At 43.8% G+C, this 24,118-nt stretch overlaps 1 protein-coding gene across 2 annotated transcripts; it reads right to left on the reverse strand.

Annotated features, from left to right (window-relative positions):
* Window positions 1–1,456: 1,456 nt before the first annotated feature.
* Window positions 1,457–23,883, reverse strand: TAPBPL (TAP binding protein like). 2 transcript variants are annotated; one of them, XM_074199332.1, is made up of 8 exons: window positions 23,770–23,883; window positions 20,148–20,196; window positions 7,890–8,126; window positions 7,454–7,723; window positions 6,552–6,890; window positions 5,798–6,100; window positions 5,394–5,507; window positions 1,458–5,266 (listed from the first exon to the last, which is right to left on the reverse strand). In XM_074199332.1, the coding sequence occupies exons 3-7, from the start codon at window positions 8,032–8,034 to the stop codon at window positions 5,425–5,427; spliced, it is 1,140 nt and encodes a 379-aa protein (XP_074055433.1). In that variant the 5' UTR covers window positions 8,035–8,126; window positions 20,148–20,196; window positions 23,770–23,883; the 3' UTR covers window positions 1,458–5,266; window positions 5,394–5,424. The 2 variants fall into 2 exon arrangements, with proteins under 2 accessions (XP_074055432.1, XP_074055433.1); XM_074199331.1 differs by lacking the exons at window positions 20,148–20,196; window positions 23,770–23,883 and adding an exon at window positions 9,206–9,290 and having other exon boundaries at window positions 1,457–5,266.
* Between the last annotated feature and the right edge of the window lie 235 nt (window positions 23,884–24,118).

Raw genomic sequence — 24,118 nt, forward strand, 5'->3', positions numbered from 1 at the left:
GAGAAAGAGAGAGAGAGAGAGAGAGAGAGAGAGAGAGAGAGAGAGAGAGAGAGAGAGGATAAAGACAGGCAGAGACAGAGATAGGAAGAGAGATAGAGACAAACAGAGAAATCAAGAGAGAACTTAAACAAGGGGCAGAACTCTATGCCAGGCTAATTACTGGGGAAAGAAAAGTGGCAAAAGATAGCCCCTCCCTCAAAGAGAAGACAAAATACAGATAAATACATAAAATAAGCATATCTGCAATGGAAATAAGAGGGACTGGATGGTGCCACATTATGAGGGTGTTTTGTGTACATATGAATGTTGCTCACCTTGCTTCATCCTCTTTGTTCAATCTTCAAATGTATCATAGTTGGTGATGGTCCTATACATGCAAATCTATTTCTTTAGATGATTTCTTTCAGTATTAAAAAAACATATGGAAATATGTTTTGCATGTGCTACATGTGTATAATCTATATAAAATTGCTTGCCTTCTCAAGGAGGGGGGAGGGTAAAGAGAGAAAATGAAAAATTTTTAAAAAGGAATATTAAGAATTTTTATATGTAATTGAGAAAAATAAATAATAAAAAGAGGGGAAAGAGAAAGAAGTTTGAAGTTTCACCTCTAGAAGGTGGAATTTTTATTTGGGACTTTAAGAAGGCCAGGGAGGTCAGTCATCAGAACAGAGGAAGACATTCTGAACATGGAAGACAGCCATAGAGAAAGTCTGTAATCCAGAGATGGAGTCAGTTACACTAAGAAGATGGAACCACTCCCTTTTCCTTTGCTTTTCCACTCTTTTCCAAAAACAGTTACTAGTTGAGAAAAACAGAACCTGAATGATTAGTTGGAAACAGAAATATCAAATACAATGATATTAGAAATTAGCCTGGATAAAGCAAAATGATTTAAGAGATTGACTTCATTCTTAAACTTTTTACATCTCTAAAGAATGTACTCAGTCACTCGTTTCATAGAAGGGCATGGAAGGCCTACAGTCTGCCACAAGTCTTTCATCCTTCATCAGGAAACCAAACTCTTATTACAGCTTGAATAGACAATATGTCTACCTCTCATTTGAGCGCATAGGTTTTCAATGGAGTTTATCTTTTCTGCAAGTCATTGGGGTTAAATGACTTGTCCAAAGTCACAGTTAGTAGGCATCAAATGTCTGAGGTCACATTTGAACTCAAGTCCTTCTAACTCAAGAGCCAGTGGTCTATCCACTGTACCACCCAGCTGCCCCTTTAATGGAGTTTAAATCAGACTATATATATATATATATATATATATATATATATATATATATATATGTGTGTGTGTGTGTGTGTGTGTGTGTGTGTGTGTATATGTGTGTGTGTATATATATATATATATATATATATATATATATATATATATATATCCCTTGGATCAATTTCTTAACCTACTATGAGGTGGATCTTCATGATACAAGGCTATGTTACAGAATTCCATTTCCAAAGTCTGTGTCCCAGTATATCCATTTATTTACCAGAAGTCATAATTTCTCAATGGAAACAAGCCTTCCAGGTTCACTGGAAATAAAAATATCCACTAAAAACTTTTGGAAATTAATGTTTTGCTGTCTTAGGAAAATGTCCAGATTTCATAGGTTCATTCAGACTTCTGAAAATCATAATCATAATCATAGTAATAGCTAACAGTCATAAAACTCTTTAAGATATTCAAAGAAAGCAATTTTACATATTCATTTATTTGATCCTCACAATAACTTCACTAGGCAGTTTCTACCCTTATCCTATTTTATAGGGAACTGAAGCTGAAAAGGTAATGTGACTTGTCCAAGGCCACACAGCTCCTGAGCATTTAAGGTTTTGCTGACTACGTATTCTCTGCTCCCTTCACTGAACCACCTAGCTGCCTCAAACACACAGCAGAAGATGGTTTTGATACAATGACCTCTGACTTATGGGTCCATTCAACAGTTTTGACATAGATTTCATCAGTAAAAATCTATCCTTTTCCAATCTTCAGTACTCCAGTCTTTCTTTGGATGGTCTTACCCATGACATACTTTTTTTCTTCATAGCAACAGTTTGTTGTTAGCAGTTGCTTGTCCCCTCAATAGTCTTCCAACTTCCAAAAGCTTATACCACACTGAAGGAAACACTATCAGTCCTCCAGCTGCCAGTTCTGTTTGAAGGCATTTGTTTGTATTAGCATTCATTGGGCTGTTTTGAAGCAATAATTTGTCTGTTCTTGTGGTTCTTTTTCATTTCAGCCTTTTTGGTATGATGTGGTTTATCCCTTTTGATTGGGGGCTTTAATGATTCATGAAATGTCCAGCCCCTCACACCCAATAACCCTAAAATATTCTTAATAGTTTGATTTTGAGTATAACAATTGAACTGGATTCTTTAAGAGTGTTAATGTTTCAACATTTCCCTAAAGTAATACTTAATCTTTAAAAAATTCAGGGAAGGGATGGCTAGGTGGCGTAGTGGATAAAGCACCAGCCTTGGAGTCAGGAGTACCTGGGTTCAAATCCAGTCTCGGACACTTAATAATTACCTAGCTGTGTGGCCTTGGGCAAGCCACTTAACCCCATTTGCCTTACAAAAACCTAAAAAAAAAAACCTCAGGGGATTAGAAAGCCAACAGAAGTTAAAAGCACATGTTTAATGGCAAATGAGAGGAAAAGGCACCTCAGTCCAGTTTTGTGTGGCCTGGGTGGTCCACCTGAAGGGCTAGAAACAGTTGCATATCCCCACCTCTGTCCCAAAACTGAACTCTTATCAATGTTGTTACTTGTTCTAAATAATCTGGACAGCCCTAGAAATAGAGGGAAGGCATGAAAGCATCTAACTGTCTTTAGCAGTCTGAGTCAGCTGGATGGAATGCCCTGGATTGAATGAGTTGAAAGAATTAGCCAATGGGATTGCTGAGCCATGGAGCATGGCCTTGGAAGAGTGTGGAGGCCTGGAGCCATGCAGAAGGATTGGAGAAGAGCAGCAACTTTCTGGTTTTCAACAAAGACAAGAGAATCCAGTCTGGAGAGAGAGGTGAGATGGAAAAATTGGATCTGATGGAACAGCTAGACCAAAAAAGGTGTCCCGAGGGAATCCCAAGTCACCAAGGGAGAAGAGTTCTCAGACCCTGAAGGAGCGAAGCTGCTCAGGGTGGAACTCTGCCCCTGAGGTCATGTTGTCCTGACCAGGGACAGGTCAATGTGACCATCTGGTTCCAGCCACACACAAGCCATCTCCAGAATCTCTAGCTAGAATCGTTAAATCAACACCACCTTTCTGGAAAGGGGAGGTCAGTCACATCAATCTGGGCCCTCTGGCCCCGGTCTCTGGGACTTCCAGGCTCTGGTCATCCTCCCCCATGTTTTGAAGCTTTGCCACTTGAATATGTTTACTATAAGGGAAGGCAAGGACTTCCCTCACTTTGGTAGCTGTGTCCAAAAAAAAGGCCCAGTGTTTAGACATATAGGCAGTGTTTAATAGTAACCCAAGGAACTGCACTTGACCCAGCCCTGTTTAAAAGATGACAGAAAATAAGAAAAGTTAGCTAATAGTGGGACCAACATTCTGAAACCCCAAAAGATCCTGACACCCTAGAAATTTGGGCTAAATCCTAATATGAATGAAAATAAGGAAAAATCTTATAATTGGCTTTAAATGATCAACTCACAACTATAAAATGGGTTGGCATTGATAGACAGGAGTTACTTGAAAAAGATCTGGGCGTTTTAGTGACTTGCAAGTTCAGTGTGTAGCCCCATTAGAATATGGTGCTCTAAAATTAGAAACAAAAAACCTAATGCCACCTTGGACTTCATTGCAAGATGTGGTAGCCAAGCCTTTATTCCCTTCAACCATCTTCAGGTTAGCTGTGGTCCAAGCTTCACTTGGGAGTTTGGAACCCAGTTGAGATGATCAGGATAAGGGAGGCAAGAACAAGGGTGTGTCCCCCAATCCCTTCCCTCTGAAGACTTGGATGAAATAACCAGTGACAGTGACACCAAGAAAGTCAGGGTAAGACAGTCATTTTTACTAAAATAGATTTGAGTTTGGTGAGAGGAGGACTCCATCATTTCCTCCATTCTTTCTCCCATTTCTCATGTTTCTCGTCCTCTGCTCTGCTCCCTTTTCCCACCTTTTCCTGCCCTTGGCACTTTCCAATTCAAAATCTACCTTCGTTCATTGGTCACTCTGTCCTGCCCCCACCACTGACTGTCTCTCAGATCTACAGTGTAGGCCTCAGGATGAAATTCAGAATCTTTAGCCATCTGGTAGCTTTTCTCTACCCCTTCCTCAGGCCCCCTCCCTGATCAGTTCTTTGAAAGTACTATGAATAGGATGCAGAGAACATACACTAGCAATGCTCCAAATCCAAAATAATCAAATGAAACTTGATGAGCATCAATGTAAAATCTTACAGTTGAATCTGAGAAGGACACTTCACAAGTACAAGGGAGAAAGGTAATTTCTCTAAAAAACATCTGAAATTTTAGTGGATTAAAAACTCAATATGAGTTAATTGTGTGAAATGGCAACCAAAGAATGGTAGTACCATTTGGGGCTACACTCTCTAAGGTCAGGTAGGTATACAGGATAAGGGAGGTAGCCCAGCTAGGTTTTGCCTCCCTCATCAGAGCTTACCCTGGAGCATTGTGGGTCTATCCACATTTTAGGAAGGTCATTAATAAGCTAGAGAAAGAGGGCATCTAGGATAGGGAGAAACCTATAGATGATGCCAGCTGAAGGTCAGAGAATTCCAGATTTGGAAAGGGAATTCAGAAGTCACTGGCATTGACTGTCCAAGAATCCTAAAAAAGAATCCACTCTGCAATATGAATGGACCCTACATGAAACCTGAGTCCCTGGAGGAGCACATGGGGTTGAACTCAGGCTTGGTACCCTACCCAAACCAGATGATGTCATCTAGCTAGGCCTTTCCCACTTGTATCTGGGAAGCTAACTGAAGCAGGGAGGAAAGGGAACATGAGAGCTGTCTTAAACCATCTGAAGGACTGCCAGGTGTAAGGGGGAGTAAGGACCAAATCAGGTACAACTGAAGGGAAGTTGTAAAAAGTCAAATCTAGAATTGGTATGAGGAAAAGTTCCCCTCAAGGAGAGTTGTCCTAGTGTAGAGCATGTTGGCTCTTTGGGGAGAATGAATTCCCTCTCACTGGAGGTCTCTGAGCAAAGATCGGTTCTACTTTGAAGAAAATCACTTCAGGTTAGGCAAGGTGGCTTTTGGAATCCTTGACTCCTGGGGTCCAGATGGTGACTAGGAAAATAAAACACAATAAGAGGAGGGTAAGGGATTGGGCATCTGCTGGAAAGTGAAATCCAAATGGCGGGAGTTAGTGAGAGAGAGGGTCTGGTCACTGGAGTGCGATCCATTGGAGGCTTACCAAGGCGCAGTAGAAGGCTCTAGTTCTTCCTTTAGCATCTCCGGAGACCCAGGAACAAAAGAGTAAGAAAGAATAGGCCAGTGGCAATAAAGAAGCCTAGGGGTGTTCCTTTTTCTGCAGATGAGAGGAAGAAGAGTTGAGGAGAGCTGACTCGGAATATCCCCTGCCCAATCATTATCTTTGTAGGAGAGATGATGGTTCCCCAAGCCTAGTCTTTATGCAATGTATTCCTGGGCCTTGAAGGGAAAACAGTAGCAGGAGAGTCCCAGGAAAGAGATGGAACCAAGAAGACAGAGCTTAGAAGAGATAGAGGAGGAAGAGTCCCCATGTTGGGGGCACCAAGGGTACCAATGACAAGGCCTAAGGAAAAAGGACAGAGTGGTGAGACTGGAATCCTTCTGTACCTGGAGGGGCAACCCAGATCTCCGAAATGATGGGGTCAGTCAGGGAGACGTGGGAGACCTGGCATCTGTAGGTGGCTCCCTTGGGGCCAGGCTCTGCCCTCAGAGAAGAGGAGAGGCTATAGGTGCCCACACTGCTCCGGCGGTGGCTGGAGAAGTAGGCATCAGAGGCTGGGGTGGGGGCACCTCCTGGCTCTTCCCGGTGCCAGATGACAGTCACATCCAAGGGGTAGTAACCAGCAATAGTGCAGAAGAGAGTGGGGGGCAGAGTCTCACTCACCAAGTACAGCCGCACTTTAGGGGTCTCTGAAGGGAAGAAGTCAAGGGGAGACAGATCTTAGATTAAATCTGCCTACCTCAGGCTGGAAGGGATTTAAGGAGACTGAACTATGCTTCCTTCTCCTTGTTTGACTGGGATAACTGGCAGGTGAGGATGGGTCTACCTGACAGGTGAGGCTGTGGTATACCTGGCTGCCTAGGCATTAACCTACACTTGCTTTTATTTTCTTGGGGGGGGGGGGGTTGTAGGTTTTTGCAAGGCAAATGGAGTTAAGTGGTTTGCCCAAGGTCACACAGATAGGTAATTAGTGTCTGAGGCCAGATTTGAACCCAGGTACTCCTGACTCCAGGGCCAGTGCTCTATCCACTGCACCACCTAGCCAGCTCTGACCTACACTTTCTAAGGGCATTTCCCAGTCTGCTTTTGGGAGACAGGGGAACCTCAAGTCCAGCCCCTAGCCAGGGTCTCCAGTCTCACCCACGATGCTGAGGTGAATGATCTGCTGAACTTGGTGCCGGGGAGTGGAGATTTGACAAATGTAGGTTCCTTCATCCCTCAAGGTCAGACCTGGCAAGGTGAGGGAGGCATTCCCAGACTCCAGCAGGGCCCTGGACTCCAGCCAGGCCCCCTCTCGCAGAGCCTGCCCGTGCCCTGTGGCCCAGGTATACACTCTCTGGCCCTGGCCTTGGTACTGCCGCCTCCATTCAATGTGAAATGGGCCAGAGCCAGGGCTTAAGGAGAAGATGCAGTGCAGGAAGACAGAGGCCCCGATGGAAGCTTGCACAGATGGCTTCTGGGTCATCACCTGGAACTCCACTGTGGGAGGGGAAAAAGGTGATCTGAATGTCTGGGGGCCACAGCTTCTAGCAGCCTGGGGGGAGGGGGAGACTGTGTTCACTGCCTGGCTATGCCCATGGGGTGTGGGAGGGCACAAGGGTTCTCATTTAGCACAAGAAACCCAGCAGATGAACAAGAGAACAAAGGATGAAGTCAAGGAGGCCTGAAGGAGGCTTTGGCCTCCTTCTGAGACCTGCTGGGGACAGTGACCTGGACTGGCCAGATCTAGGGGACTTCCTATGTGGACACTTATTGCCAAGCTGGGTACTGCCCCATACACAAGCTCTGACCAAGGGAAACCTAGGATTCTGCTCATCAGAGGCCCACCAGGGAAAGGCAAGGGAAGCAGAGAGCCCACCTGGACAAGACTGGGATGGGCCCCCGAGCTCAGAGTTCTACAAACACCAGCTGGGTAAGCTGGAGGCCTGGCTGATGCCAGCAAGGCTGGGCTGAGATGCCATGGGGCCAGTGCCTTCCCTGGCCTACAGACGCAGGTGGCAGGTATGAAAGCCACTGACTCCTGCACACTGAAGCTGCCTCACCTGAAGCTAGCACTGTCCCCCGGGGGGACAGGGGCAGGTGCAGCTGGGGATGCAAAGGAGCCCCCTCCCGGGCCCTTCCAAGCGTCCTGATCACCATGGAGATGCTGAACTCTCCCCCGGACACATGAATGGTGCTAATGAAGTAGGCCACATCCTGGGAAGCATCCTCTTGCCCAACGTGGTTGAGGTGAGAGAGCTCACAGGTCACCACCTTCCCTTGGCAGGAGGCATGGAGCAAGACCTCAGCCTGAGGAAGCTGCACCTGTTCCACTGGAGGAGAGGAAGGCCAAGAACCAATGACTGGGAGGGGGGGCTGACATGGGGACACCCTGGGAAGGTGGAGGGAGGGGGAGGTTGGAAGACCTGAGCAGGATTGGACAGGCTGGGGTTAAGGAGAGGTGGGACAGGGGAGGAGCAGGGGTCCCGGAGCCCTCACCAGAGGCCTCAAAAGCAATGGGGGTGTCTTGGGTGGCAGCGGGGACCCCTTGGAAGTCAGTGAAGGCATCCAGCGTGCCGTCATCCGGGACCAACACTTGCTTCAACACTAGGATGGCAGGAATGACATCGGACTTGCTGGCCATGATGCCCCAGCCGCCGGGCCCATCCTCTATGACCAAGCTGCAGTCCAGGATCAGATCAACCCCTCTGCGGAGCTCCCCAGGCTCATCCAGCTCTGCAGAGGAAAGGCCAGCCTCCTGCAGCCCAGTCCCCCATCTCCACCAAAGCTAGCGGCTCCGTTATCTCTGGGGCCAAGTATAGAGCCTGGCATCAGAGGCCCTGCCCCTCCTGGCCCCCCGCCCCCCCCCGCCCCTCCTGGTCTTCTCAGCTCTACTGACAAGGCTTCCCCACCCGCTCTCACCCTTAGGGCTGTTGGCCTGGCTGACCCCCGTGCTCTCAGTGGTACCCCAAGAGGGAAGGGCAGGGGGAGGGGAGAGGGAGAGGAGGGAAGGCTGGGCTTCCCTGGGGGAGCCCTGGGGAGCTTCCCAAGAAGGGCCTCCTCCAGCATTCACCCTCAAGGTGGGGGGGGAGGGGGCATCCACCCACGCGGGGGCCTGCCCGGCCCTGGCCCTGCCCCTCCCCCAACTCTACCTGGGTCTTTCCCTGGACCCAGCCCAGTCCCGCCTGAAAGCCGAGGGCACTGCCCCCACCCTCCCCAGGGCGCCCCACCTGCTTCCAGTAAGTCAGGTCCTGCCAGACACACACACACACACACACACACACACACACACACACACACAGACACACACAGACACACACACAGACACACACACACAGACACACACAGAGACACACACACACACACACACACACACACACACACACACACACACACACACACACAGACACACACACACAGACACACAGACACACACACACAGAGACACACACACACAGGCACACAGGCACACAGGCACACACACACAGACACACACACAGACACACACACACAGAGACACACACACACAGACACACACACAGACACACACACACACACACACAGACACACACACACACACACAGACACACACACACACACAGACACACACACACAGAGACACACAGACACACACACAGACACACACACACACAGAGACACACACACACACACACACAGGCACACACAGACACACACACACACACACACACACACACACACACACACACGCACACCCCACCCCGCACACCCTCGCGTGTCTCACACACTGCCCGGCCCGGCCTCCCCGGCCCCTTTCCCCCCGTAGCCGAGCTCACCGGCCCAGGTGGCCCCCAGGCAGCAGAGGAGAAGCAGGGCCCGCGGGCCCGGGGCGCCCATGGGCTCCGGAGGGGGAGGGTTGGGCCCCGCAGGAGGCCCCGGTGATTCGCAGCCTGTCCGCCCGGCCCCGGCTCCCCCAGGCCCTCTCCTGGCCCGGCTCCCCCAGGCTCGGCTCCCCCAGGCCCGGCTCCCCCAGGCCCGGCTCCCCCAGGCCCGGCTCCCCCATGCCCGGCTCCCCCGCCCTGGCTCCTGGCCCGGCTGCAGTTGTGCTTTCACTTTCACTCTGCCCGGGAGAGGAAGGGGAGGGGAGCAGCGGGTGCTCCCTCCTCTCTGGGGGACCCTACCTCTCCCCCCCCCCCGGGTCCTGCAGTGGGCCGGGGGTGGGGGGGAGCCAGGGCCTAGAGCTGCCAAGCACTGGGGGGTCCGGGAGAGCCAAGGCTCCCCAGAAGCACAGGGCTTGAGGCCAGAAGACCCCCAGAGCGAGGGGGCCCCTGAGGCAGAGACAGAGACAGGGGCTTGGCCTCTAGGTTCTTCTGCCCAATGTTCACTAAAACTGGGCAGAGCCGGGTGGCCCCCGGGGTGGAGGGCTGGGGTTTGGGGCCCCTTTCCGGAAATGAAACCCGAGGGTGATGGGAAACTCAGAGGGCGGGAACTTGAAGTAGTCCAGGGAAGCCAGGAGACAGCGCCCAGAGACAGCTACCCAGCCCGTGCCAGGGTAGGGGGCAGGTTCCCTCATCTCTCTGGGGCACCAGCAGGGGAGGAAGAACAAGTCGAAAGAACAGGAACTTCCCCAAGAGACCAGGAATGTGGCCAAAAGGAAAGAGAAGGCCACAAGGAGAAGGGAGCTCAGGGCAAGCGCAGGAGAGGAGGGGAAGAGGGCTGGAGGGTGGGGTGGGGGCAGGGAGTAGGTGGGAATCCTGATGAGGGGAAAAGGAGAGGAGAGAAGCAGGATGTGAAAGCAGGAGCCAGGGACAAGGCCAGGATCAAGGCCCCACTCAGGTGGTTTTCTGTACCCTGTGGCTCAAAAAAGGCAGCTCCTGGGGAAGTGACCTGAATGCCTCAAGCCCATCCAGGGCACTGGGCTCTGTGCTGAGGGTCTCTAAGGAGACAGAGCGTCCAGAGGTGTCCGGACAATTTAACACACACACACACACACACACACACATATATATTAAAGTTGGAAGGACCCCCATGAACTCATGCTCAGGGGCATGAAGGGACTTAAGCAATGACCAACAGTAAGTCTAAGACAGGATTTGAACCCATTTCTTCCTGACTCCAAATCTATACTCCATGCTCTGTGCCAGAGCTAGGTGACAGGGCAAATTTAGAAGAAAACCATTAGGGATGAAGGGATTCATGAGCCAGCAGCCCCTTTCAAAAAGATCATCTGCCCCTGGGAGGACCTGAACAGCTCCTGAACCCTGGCAGCACCAGGGGCCAGCTCTCCTTGGTGCCTCCCTTAATATAACCATTGTGGGGGTCAGCAAAGTGTCTCCCTGGTGGCAGCCTGTAGCTATCTAGGAATTAATAATTCAGGATCAACAGGCAGCAGCCCCCATGAGATGTTCTTTTATTCTAACCTTGCCCATCATATCTGGGGCTGCAGAGATGTGGTCATCTGTGAAAGACATCTCTGAAAATCTCCCGAGGCCTAAGGCACTCAGGACAGGTTCTGGGCTTAGAGCTGCCCAGGATAACTGAACATCCAGTTCATCTCCACAACCTCTGGCTCTTTGCCCAAGCGCAGCTGATCCTTAGTCCAGACTAAACTCAAACCTGCAATTAGGTTGACCTCTTCCAGAAGAGTGTGCATTCCCAAAGATAGTGGGCCCTCTGGATGCAGAGGAGGGAATGGCCTAGCCATGTGCCAAGGATATCTCTCAGGTCTCCTCATGCACAATCGGCATGGGCATCAACCACTGAGACATCAGGTCCAAGGGCAGGCAGCTCCCATGCTCATCACCTGCCCTGTCTGGAATTCCATGGATGGGCTGCTCACAGGAAGCCAGTCATAAATTCAGCCATCCAATGAAGCAATCATTGATCCCATGGCTACAGACCAAGGTAATCCAAGCAGGTCTTCCCACTTTTGCTGACCATGTGTGAAGAGTGCACTCAGCCTGGCCTCCTTTGCTCCAAGCTGCCACCAACCTCCTCAAAAGGAAACATAATTTTCAGGGCATCTGCCAATTTCTGGCTAACTTAAAAGATTTGTTGGAAGACACTCAGGGCAAGAGGATCTTGTAGTCAGCTCTTGGCAAGAGCCACTATCTTGGTGTCCCCTGCCCTTTTCCCTCTCCAATGGAGCCCCATACGGTGTTAGGCAATACTCTTCCCAAGCTCCAGGCATGTCCCTGCTCACTCTGTGCCAGTGCTAAGAAAGGCATCGCTCTTGGATATCGGTCAGGACTGCTTCCCAGAAAGCCAAGGCGTCTCTGACAGGGCTTCATGGAAGGCTGCTATTTTTACGTGATCAGTCCTGCTGAAAAGTCAAGGAAGAAAGAAAGCAAGTTCCAACACTGGTGAGATGAGAAAGCCCTTGGAGCTGTCCCGGGTGGGGGTAAACAGAAGAGAGGGTTTGTTTGGAGGGTTAGCCAACTCCCCTGTAGAGGGGATGGTATTTCTATGCTTCTCTCAGTAATGGGGAGGCCTTTCTAAAGACACAGACAACCACAAAAAATGAGGATAATAGTAGCTGACCCACCTTAGGCACTTTTCAAACATCATCTCAACCCTAGCAGGAAGATAGGCTACTCTCCATTTTACAGCTAAGAAACTGAACCTTGAGGATATGAATGGACTTGCCCAGGGTCACAGCTAACACAGCGAGCTAGATTCAAGGTCAGATTTAACCCAGTCTTTCAGACTCTGCTTACTGTTTGTCCAACTCTTCCTGGTCATTATGGCATATATGTAATGTGGGTATCCCTTTCCTTCTGGAAATCTCATCAGTTCCTTAGTTAGTTAGAGGCTTAGTTAGAAAGCCTCCATTAAGTCCAGCAAAGGCTATAATTGGGAGAAAAGAGCAAAGTAACACAAAAAAAGTCAAATAATAGAATCATTACTTCTCATTCAAAATCACTCGACCCTCATGCACAAATGAATACGATTTCCCATGGTTGGATGCCCTCTTCTCTCCTCTCCTCATTCCCTCCTAATTCCCTGTTGAGTTAATTGCATTTCCGTAGCCATCAGAGAGTAAGAGTGTGTGTGTGTGTGTGTGTGTGTGTGTGTGTGTGTGTGTGGTGTATACTTTACACTACTTTGATGGGCCAAACAGAGAGAGGCTTCAGGGCTATTTACTTTATGTCATAGTTGGTTTCTCCATTTCCCAGCATCTGACTGAGGCTCATGACTTCCTAACAGCAATCTTGAAGCTTCTTAGCATAGTCCAGGAATACCCCAGCCAATGACATTCCACCCACCATATCAAGAGATGAGAGTGCCTCTCTGAGCAGGAACAATTTGTTGCTAACTTGGAGGGAAAACTGAGCCACCATACAATGGGCAGCTTTCAGAGTTTGGGTGTTCAGAACCTTGCTCATCTGGCTCAGAACACTCATAAACATCAAGGCTGATTTGGTCAAAATGATGGGGAAATGCAGAAGCTACTAAATGAAAAACGAGAACTCCATAGGGTTTACTAGCATTTCTAAGAAGGTAACAGTTCATTCCACCAAAAATAAAGTGCAAGTGAAGCCTAGAGAGATGCAGGACTCATGGTCAGGAAGAAGGCAGAGGAAATTCAGTTTTATGCAGGCAGTAACAATCCAAAGTGCTTTAATGATGCCCTGAAGGCTATCTATGAGCCAAAGACTTGTGGTGCATCTCAACTACTCAGTGCTGATGGATCCACATTGATCAGCAACAGGGACATGATCCTAGAGAGATGGGGTGGATGCTTCCATAGTGTTCTTCACAGACTGTCATCAATCAATCAAAGCAAAAACCATTGCCTCAGTCAATCTGAAATCAATCTGTCACTAACTTCAACTGAAGAAGAGCTTTGAATGCCTTTAGGCTCTTTTCAAGTGGCAAAGCACCTGGTGCTGTTTCTCTTCCAGCTGAGATCTACAAGGTGGTGAGTCCATTGCTCATCCAAAAGTTGACTAAATTTTTCCAGGTTATATAGCATGAAGAGGTCATCCCCCAGGAATTCAAGGATGCCTCATCCTCCATCTCTATAAAGATAAAAGGAATAAATTGTCCTGTGACAATCACAAGGGTATTTCTCTTTTAATCTTTTCTGATAAGATTCCTGCCAGAGTCCTTCTTAATAGGTTGATCCTTCACCTGGAAGTTGTTCACCTCCTGAGAGCCAGTGTGGTTTCAAAAAGTGTTGAGAGACAGTCAATATGGAGGTTGCTGTCCAACAACTCAAGGAAAATGCCAGGAACAGAAAAGAGGTCTGTATATAATATTAGTAGATCTGCTGTCAGTTGTGAGGGTTTATGGGAAATTATGTCAAAATTTGGTTTCCCAGTTCATCAATTCATTAGTATTGTCCATCAGTCTCATGATGGCAGGCATGCCCAGGTTCTGAATAGTGGATGATGCTCTCGGGATTTCCCAGTCACCAATGGAGTGAAACAAGGATGTGTCCTTGCTCTTATGCTTCTTAGCATGAGGTTTTCAGTCATGTTAGCAAAAATTTTCAATGAGGATGAACATGGCCTCAAGTTCAGCTACTGCACTGATGATAAATTCTTTGACTTGAAAATGCTACATCAAGACCAAAGTGGAGGGAGTGTTGGTTCACGATCTTCTGTTTGCAGATGACTGTGCCCTCAATGCAACCTCTGAAACTGAGATGCAACAAAGTATAGATCAATTCACTGCTGCTTGTGCTCTAGCAATGAACACCATGAAAGCCCAGGTGCTCCATCAGCCAGCACCACACCATCCATATGTGGAACCATCGATGACAGCAAATGGAGAAGTTTTGAGTACTGTGGATGCCATCACTTCCCATGTCAGTGTCCTTTGCAGGCAGGTACACATTGACAATGAGGTTGACACTTGCATTGCCAGAGCTAGTTCAGTATTTGGGTAATTATGAGAAGAGGTATGGAGCTAACTACCAAACTGAAGGTCTCCAGAGCCATTGTGCTGACCTCATTGCTATATGCCTGTGAAACCTGAACAGTCCACCAGGGCCATGTCAGGAACCTGAATTGCTTCCACTGACATTGTCTTAGGAAGGTTCTGAAGATCACCTGGCAAGAGAAAATCCCAGACTCTAAGGTCCTTTTCTCAGCTAAATTGCTGAGCATTCCAACATTACTATAGAGAGGGCAACTATGATGGGCTGGACACATTAGAATGACAGATGTAAGCTTGCCCAGAAAAAATCTATTTTATAGAGAACTCACCCAGGGCAAGTGCTCACGATGGGGTCAGAAGAAGCAATATTGACATATCCTGAAGTTTTCTCTTAAGAATTTTAGAATTGGGGGTGGCTAGGTAGCGTAGTGTATAAAGCACCGACCTTGGAGTCAGGAGTACCTGGGATCAAATCCAGTCTCAAGCACTTAATAATTACCTAGCTATGTGGCCTTGGTCAAGCCACTTAACCCTGTTTGCCTTGCAAATCTTAAAAAAAAAAGAATTTTAGAATTGATTGTACAACATGGGAAACACTAGCACAGCACTGCCCAGCAGAGAGGGTGCTGTACTCTATGAGGGAGACAGAATTGAAGCAGTTCAAAGTAAACATGAGATACAAAGGTTTAGAGTAAACACCCCAATTGAACTATTGATGCCCAATTTGTGGCAGAGCATTCCTAGCTCGCATTGGGCTGATCAGCCACATTTGCACACACTGTAATTTGTCTCAGAGTGATGTCACTTTGGTCTTCTTTGATAATAAAAGACAAGAACCAAAGCCACCCTATATCTGCTCTTATTGAGGCTTGAAAACTCACTGCCCTGATGCCACCAACAGACTATGTGTTCAGGTTGCCATTCACTGATGGAAGATCTGTGCCTCTGTTACTTCACAGAAGAATCATCAATCTTTTACAGCAGAATCACCTCATTCAAGATTCCCTGAGGGGATTCTACATATGTTCAGTTCTGTTAGTAATTGGCCTCATGGCCCCAGCTGGCTGGCACCCAAAAGGACTGCTCTGGAAGCAGTGAGACTTATAGGCTCACCCTTCCCAACAGAAGGACCCAGTCCTCATTCTTCATTTAGTTATAGCAACTGAATTCCATTTACCATTTCTTCATTCAGGATATAATTTTGTAAAATTTCAAAACATTAGCTTTGGGAGGAAGCTAGGAAGTTTCTGGAGTTTTTCCCAATCTCCCTCTGAAATAGCTTTAAGTGAATTCTCTGAACAGACCCTAAAATGACAGATTCTACAAAAACACAAAGTGAAACAACTTTTTAGTTAAAGCTATCCTGGAGGAACTTACATGGGTAAAGGGACAGTACAGCCCAACATAGACAGGGAAACTGTGAAGTCAGTGGGAGGCTCTAAGCCACAGTGTAGATCAGGAACCAGCACACCTGGCTTCAGACTCAACAGGCCAGCAAGGGGGCCCCAGCTCTGGCACAGAAGGCATACCTCAAGCCTGGAATGCTGGTGCAACAGGCAGGACTCAGTTGGGCTAACCCAAATGCAAAGAGCAAACCACAAGCACCTGAAAAGCCAGTGTGGAAAGGCAGACCCCTAGCTGCCACCACAAAAAGCTTGGGGCTGTACTTCCTGGGCCCCAAGAGCAACTTTTACAATGATTTAAAAAATAAAATAAAAACAGCACTAACCATAGAAAGCTACAACGAAACAGAGAAGATCAAAGCATCATCTCAGAACAGGAAAGCAGTGACAAAATGCCTCACATGTGAAACTGAAAAGGGAATTATGAATTGGTCTCAAATCCAAAAGTCCCCTTGAGAAATTTCAAAAAGGATTTTTAAAACCAAAGAAGAGAGGAAGAAGAAAAATTGAGAAAAGAGAGATCATTTATGAATTATTGGTCTTCCTAAAAGCCATGATCAAAAAAAAGAACCTGGACAATATCTTTTAGGAAATTATCATGGAAAACTGCCCAAATATCCAAGATCAAAAAGATAAAATAGTCCTTGAAAGAATCCAATGATTAGTTCCAGAAAGAAATCTCAAAATAGGGGTGGCTAGGTGGCGCAGTGGATAAAGCACAAGCCCTGGAGTCAGGAGTACCTGGGTTCAAATCCGGTCTCAGACACTTAATAATTACCTAGCTGTGTGGCCTTGGGCAAGCCATTTGCCCCATTTGCCTTGTAAAAACCTAAAAAAAAAAATCTCAAAATAAAAACTCCAAGGAACATTATAGTCAAATTTCAGAATTATCAGTTAAAAGAGAATATATACTGCAACCAGCCAAAAATAAACAATTCAAATACCAAGGAGCCACAGTCAGGATTATGTCAAACTTATTTGCTTCAACATTAAAGAATTGGAGGGCCTGAGGTCAAAGAAACAGGTTACAACCAAGAATCAATTACCATGAAAAATTCAAACTTATCTGATAAAAAGACCAAAGTTGAACAGAAAAAATTTGATCTTCAAATAAAAGACTCACAAAATGCATAAAAAGGTAAATGGAAAGAAAGAAGTAGTAAATAAGACTAAATTGCTTACATCCCTACACAGGAAGATAATACTTGTAACTCTTAAGAACTATATTTCTATTAGAACAGTTGAAAGGATCATACTTGGAGTGTGGGTTTAAATTGATTAAGAAGTGATGATTCTTGCAAGTCTTGAGAACTGTAGTTCCATTAGTACAGTTGAAAAGAGTATACTTAGGCAGAAGGTGTGGGTATAAGTTGATTATTATGTGATGGTACTTGGAACTTGAGAATTGTGTTGCTATTATGACAGTTGAAAGGAGTATACTTAGAGGATGTGGGTATAATACAGGTATAAAACAATTAAGACATGAAGAAAAGATTATACCAGGAGAAGTTAGAGTCAAAAGAGGGTAATGACACTAATGAAGAGGCACAAAAGAACTATTACAGTAGAGGGGGGAAAGGGAGGGAATGAGCATTGAGTGAATCTTACTCTTAACAGATTTAGTTCAAAAGAGAATAATATACATTCCCAATTAGGTTTAGAAATTTATACTACCTTACAGGGAACTGGGGGTGGTGGGAGTGTAAAGAAAGGGATCAGAGGAGCTGATAGAAGGAAGAGAAGAAGAGAAAGGAAAATAGGAAAGAGGGAAGAACTGAATGGATCAAACAACAAATCATAGAAATAATAATTTCATCCAACACAATAATGATAATCATACCAAAATTTGTGGGATGCATACAAAGTAGTTAGTAGGGGAAATTTTATTTCTCTAAATGCTTACATGAATAAATTAGAGAAAGAGAAAATCAGCAAATTGGGCATCCTAGAAATCTAGAAAGTTAACAAATTAAAAATCCCTAATTAAATACCAAATTAGAAATTCTGAAAATCAAAGGAGAGATTAATAAAATTAAAAGTAAAATTAAAAATTGAACAAATAGAACTGAGTTGATTATATGAAAAAAATAGATAGACCCTTGGTTAATTTGATTTTTAAAAAAAAGAAAGAAAATCAAATCACCACTATCAAAAATGAAAAGGGTAAACTCACTACTATTAAGGAGGATATTAAATTAATAATTCAGAGCTATTTTGCCCAACTGTGTGCCCCAAAAAACTGACAATATAAGTGAAATAGATAAATATTTACTAAAATCTTCCAAATTAACAGAAGAGGAAATAAAATATTTCAATTACTCCATTTCAGAAAATGAAATCAAAAAAGTCATCAATGAACTCCCCAGGGAAAAAAATCTCCAGGGTCAGATAGATTTACAACTAAATTCTACAAAACATTTAAAAAACAATTCATTCCGATTCTATATAAACTATTTGAAAAAATAGACAAAGAAAGAACTCTGTCAAATTCCTTTCATGACATCAACATAATGCTGATACCTAAACCACAAAGAAATAAAACAAAGAAAATTATAAACCAATTTCCCTAAAGAATATTGATGCAAAAAATTTAAGAGTTCGCAGCAAGTTACTAGGTTAATACACTAGGATCCAGTATAATATACACCATGATTGAAGGAATGATTCAATATCAGGAAAGCAATCAGCAAAACCAACCATACCAATAATAAAATTAACAGAAATCACAAGATTATCTCAATAAATGCGGAAAAGCTTTTGACAAACTATGGCACCCATTCCTATTAAAGACACTAGAGATCTTAGCTATAAAGCAGGTTTTCCTTAAAATGATAAGCAATATCTATCTAAAAATATCAGCAAGCATAAGTAATGGAGATAAGCATGAAGCCTTCCTAGTAAGGGCAGGGGTGAAACAAGGATTCCCATTATCACTATATTTTGCAATATTGAAGTTGAAGTATTAGCTTTAGCAATAAGAGAAGAAAAAGAAATTGAAGGAATTAGAATCAACAATAAGGAAGCAAAATTCTCACTCTTTGAAGATGACATGATGGTATACTTAGAGAATTCTAGAAAATCAGCTAAAAAACTACTTGAAATAATTGGGAATTTTATCAAAAGTTGGAGAATATAAAATAAGCCCACATGAATAATTAACATTTCTATATATGAACAGAGACCTAAAGCAAGAGATAGAAAGAAATTCCATTTAAAGTAACCGGAGTCTATGTGCCAGTCTACCCAGAAACCATATAAACACAATTATAGAACATTTTTTACACAAATAAAATCAACTTTAAACAATTGGAAAATGTCAATTTCTCATTGGTAGGCTGAGTTAATATAATGAAAATCACAATTCTATCTAAATTACTTATTCAGTTTCATAACAGACTACCAAAAAAATTATTCTATAGAGCTAGAAAAAATAGTAACAAAATTTATCTGAAGCAACAAAAGGTCTAGAATATCAAGAAAATTAATGGGGGGGGGAATGCAAAGAAAGGTGGTCTAACCGTATAAGATCTAAAACTATATGATTCATAGACAGTCATCAAAACTGTCTGGTACTGGCTTAGAAATAGAGTGCTGGATCAGTGGAATAGATTAGGTAGAAAAGAAACAGTAGTAGTAAATGACCAGAGTAATCTCCCATTTAAAGCATCCAGACTTCAGCTTCTAGGATAAGAACTCATTATTTGATAAAAACTGCTGGAAAAACTGAAAAATAGTATGGCAGAAGTTAGACATAGACTGACATCTCACACCGTATACCAAGATAAAGTTAAAATGGGTATAGGATTTAGACATCAAGTGTGATACCATAAAAATTAGGAGAACAAGGAAGAGTCAGGTGTATGGAGAGGTGAGGAGTGAGGAGTTTAGAGTTTATAGTCAACAAGAGATAGAGAACATTATTGCAAAATGGAGAATTTTGATTGCATTAAACTAAAAAGGTTTTACCCAAATAAAACCAATTCAAGATTAGAAGGAAAACAGAAAGTTGGGGAACAATTTTCACATCTAGTGTTTCTGATAAAGGTTTTATTTCTAAAAATATATAGAGAACAGGCAATTTTCAGATGAAGAAATTAGGGCTGTCTATAGTCATACAAAAAAATTCTCTAAATCATTACTGATTAGAGAAATGCAAATTTAAACATTTCACACCTAACAGACTGGTGAAAATGATCAGTGCTGGAGAGGCTGTGGGAAAAGTGGGACACTAATGCATTGCTGGTGGAGTTGTGGACTGATCCAACCATTCCAGAGAGCAATATGCCCAAAAGTCAATAAAACTGTACGTACCCTTTGATACAGCATCATCACTACTAGGTCTGTTTCCTAAAGAGATAATAAAGAAGGGGGAAAGACCCCTGTATAAAAATATTTATAGGAACAGCTAGATGGTGCAGTGGATAAAGCACCGACCCTGGAGTCAGGAGTACTTGGGTTCAAATCCGGTCTGAGACACTTAATAATTACCTACCTGTGTGGCCTTGGGCAAGCCACTTAACCCCATTTGCCTCGTAGAAAACCTAAAAAAAAATAAAAAAATAAAAATAAAAAATATTTATAGCAGCTCTTTTTGTGGTGGCGAAGAATTAGAAATTGAAGGGATGCCCATCCATTGGGGAATGGCTTAACAAAATATGATACATGAATATGATGGAATACTATTGTTCTGTAAGAAATCATGAATTTCAGAAAAGCATAGAAAGATTTTCATGAACTGATATTGAGTGGAGAAGGCAGAATCGGAAGAACATAATATACACTAACAGCAACACTGTGTGATGATAAACTATGATGGACTTGCTCATCCCAGCAGTATAATAATCAAGACAGTTTTAAAGGACTTGTGATGGAAAATTCCATCCACATTTAGAGAAAGAACTATGGAGTTTGAATGTAGATCAAAGCTTATAATTTTCCATTTTTAAAATTTGTTTTATGTTTTTCTCTCATGCTATTTTCCTTTTTATATTTGATTCTTCTTTCACAACATGGTTAATATGGATATATGTTTAATATAGGTTATATATGCATAACCTATTTTATATTTCTTTTTGTCAGGGGGAAAGGGAAGGCAAGGAGGGAAAGAACAATGTGAAACTCAAAATCTTACAGGAAAAAATGAATGTTGAAAAACTATATTTATATGTAATTGGAAAAATAAAATAATATTAAAATAAAATAGTAATAGAAAGATGAATTCATGTAAACATTGGAAAAAAAAACATTAGCTTAAGATTTGTGATGGAAGATGCCATCCACCTACAGAGAAGGAACTATGAAATCTGTATACAGATCAAAGCACAGTATTTTCACCATTTAAAAATTTGTTTTATGTGTTTTCTTTCTTGTAGTATTTTCCCATTTGTTTTGATTTTTCTTTCACGAGTAATATGGAAATATGTTTAACATGACTGAACATATATCACCTCTATCAGATTACTCACTGTCATATGGAGGGAGCTAAAAAGAAAGGAAGGCAGAAAAATGTGGAACTCAAAATCTTAGAGTAATTGAATGCTGAAAACTCTCTCTACATGTCATTGGGAAAAAAATAAAATTAAAAACATTAGTTTAAATATTGTTCTTCTAACTATAGTATAAGCTCTTTGTTCCACAATCTTTCAGTTAAAATGCTCTTGGATGAACTGAATTTTTACTCTAAAGGAATCTTAAAGATATCAGAAAATTCCACCTAAATAGACACATGGCACTCAGTTCCTTCCTGGAGATATAAATGGACTTTTGTTGGGAGCACAAAGGCACAATACCACATGGCTTCATGGGATCCTTGACCACTTCACCTTGCTATATCCTGGATGAACATAAAGGGACCATCATGAAGCTCATTGTAACCTCAGCTTCAACATGGAAAATGAAAAGGCAAATCAATCCTTCAAAGACTTTAACAAGAGCCTCCAAATCAAGTCACCATATTCTCTGTTTTTGGTGTTCTCGGCACAAAAAAAGATGACAAGAAAATCTGTTGGAAAATGTTTCAGGTTTAAAAAAACAGAAGAGCTCAAAGTCTTGTACTCAGAAACTCTGTATATATCCAGTGTAGAGGAGAAATGACAAATATTTGCTTTGAGGAGAGAGTTGGAAGAAAGGTGCTCCACATCACAGAAACTGAGACTGACTGTATAGTAATATACCATTACCAAGTTACTAATAAAAGAATTGTCACAGAATTATGTCTCTGAGCTAAAAGACTCCCCACTACAAAATCAACACTAAGTTGGAAGAATGATAAAAATGGGAAGAGAGTTCGGTTGCCATAACTTCACTAAATGACATTTGGTGATACCTCAATGTTCCATCCCGTCCGATTCATGCACAATAGAATCAGCACCCCCCCCCAATTTACACCAACAAATGTTTATCCATTCTCTCCTCTCCAGCACAGAGGGGATCCGCGTCTTCTAGGCTTTTTAGGTCAGCTTTACAAGATTGACCATGATTATCACCACCTTTTGCCGAAAATTAGCCATTGAAATACAGTTGCCACAGTGAGGAGTTCAAAAGATGCAGGAACTGCCTTGACTAGCAAATACTTGATCTCCTTGTGAAAAGGAAACAACAACCAAAATAGCCTCCTCAGCTCAAAAAGCCAACTTATCTGCAAATCATGACAAAAAGTTGGAGGGGTATATCTCTAGAGAGGAAGGCTCCACTTGGGGATTTTCTCTGGGATATATTGGGGTGCCACTGAAGAGTCTGTAGCTCCCTGGAGAAAATCTATACCTAGAACTCTCCTTCTTTGGTGCCCTAGTTTGTTGGGACCCATTTGAGAAAAAATCAGCATTTTTTTCTCCTTGTTTTTCATTGTCATTGGACAGTTTTCCTGAAACATTCCCTCCACAAGTCAGCCCAGTTCCTTTGAGGTTCTTTGCATTTGTACGAATGCTTATGTCTCCACGTTTGTCGAATTATTGCACCCATTTGTGCAAGATTACCCAACAGCTCATCTCATGTTACAGCCAATATGAGCAGTGTGGATGCTGCATTCCTAAATGATGGGTGCCTGATATTTCACCTAGAACACACTCTGATTGTTCCTGAAGGTTATTTATTCGTTTAAGAAGACTTCGATTGTTTGTCTTATTATGAGAGACTTATAGACTTACAAGGTCATAGACATGGGTTTTCTGCCAGTGGAGTAACCAGCTCCAAGGGCTTAAAGCTTTGGGGAGCCACCCACAAATTCAGGAGTTACCTGACCCTGTCTTCTTTCTTTCAGAACTGCCCGGTTTATCCCTTTGTTAGACAAAAAGGGTTTGTAGCTCCATTTGGATCACCTCAGGTAATGATAGGGATTCTTTGAAGTAATGGGGGTGGGGGGAGAGGCCTGCTGTTGTGGCAGGGACCCAGAGGAATTTTCCAGGATTAAACCCAGTTTGTGAGTATAGATCCAGAACAGACATAGAAGGGACCTTAGTGGAAGAGGGAGACAGTAAGTGCCCTTTTTTCCTCTGGTCTACTTTGTTGTGATACTTTATTCCTGGCTGATTCCAGAACAGGGGAACCCCTCATCAGGAAAGGGAGAGGGGAAGTCCTCTACTCACCCCTGCCAATGATACACTGGTGCTTTACAAACACCAAGCCAATGGAATTTGTTTTCTTCTCTGGAGAATGTGTTGACCCCAGGTCCTTAACCTCATGAGGAGACACCACAAATTCTGGGAGCATTAGAGGGGTCAAACTTTCCTTCCTAGAAGGGAAGATTGATTTTCTTTTCTATTTTTTCTTTTATTGATTGCTTTCGGGTTGAGGAAGGCCCTTGAAAGCACCACAGAAGGAATGTCTAAGAACTAGGCAAGGAGTAACCTCTGCCAAGCTTTATAAAATGTTCTGGGTCAAATCTAACTCTGTATTGGAGGGTAATTGGGATTTCTACTATCGATGTGAGACAGTGCAAAAATCTATGCTGCCATGTTTAAATACATGTGGAAGACACTTGAAAGACAAAGATTAAGCCTCCCCAGACCATAGAGAGTTTTCTAGATTGGACAATAAGTGAAAACAGAGCCCTCACCAATTTGCTATGGACAGAAAATAGTTAATGGCCCAGAAGAACATGAAAGAATTGAACTGACCTATCAATGGTCCTTGGAGCATGCACAGCTGTTTCTCCACTTGGTTTCAGACCAGGTGACTATGTGGAAACTTGAGGAGAGTCGTGCTAATTCAGGAGCTGATGCTTTCTTTAAACTGATTAAAAAGTCTTCTATTTGACCAAAAAGTGAGAACTGATAACTCAAGGGTTACTGAGCATATTTACAAAAGGGCCAAGTTGCTTTCTTTATCGTGTGTCTACAAAGAGGTTAGCCTTCCTCTTAAGGTTGTATGGGTGGCAAGGGAGTTACCCTATCTCCCCACCCAGCCATGGCATCTGTAAGCATATAGCCACAATCTCTGTGACTATTCTTCCTATCCTGGGGAAAA

Source organism: Macrotis lagotis, chromosome 8 (assembly GCF_037893015.1).
Source record: "Macrotis lagotis isolate mMagLag1 chromosome 8, bilby.v1.9.chrom.fasta, whole genome shotgun sequence".
In the NCBI taxonomy this organism is placed as follows: Eukaryota; Metazoa; Chordata; class Mammalia; order Peramelemorphia; family Peramelidae; genus Macrotis; species Macrotis lagotis.

Excerpts from the sequence above, each read along its gene's own strand:
- TAPBPL (XM_074199331.1), bottom strand. The coding sequence starts at position 9,266 with ATGGGCGCCCCGGGCCCGCGGGCCCTGCTTCTCCTCTGCTGCCTGGGG. Across the intron at positions 8,127-9,205 it reads CCTGGGGGCCACCTGGGCCG|AGCTGGATGAGCCTGGGGAG; the intron begins GTGAGCTCGGCT and ends TTTCCTCTGCAG. Across the intron at positions 6,101-6,551 it reads CATTCACCTCAGCATCGTGG|AGACCCCTAAAGTGCGGCTG; the intron begins GTGAGACTGGAG and ends TCTTCCCTTCAG.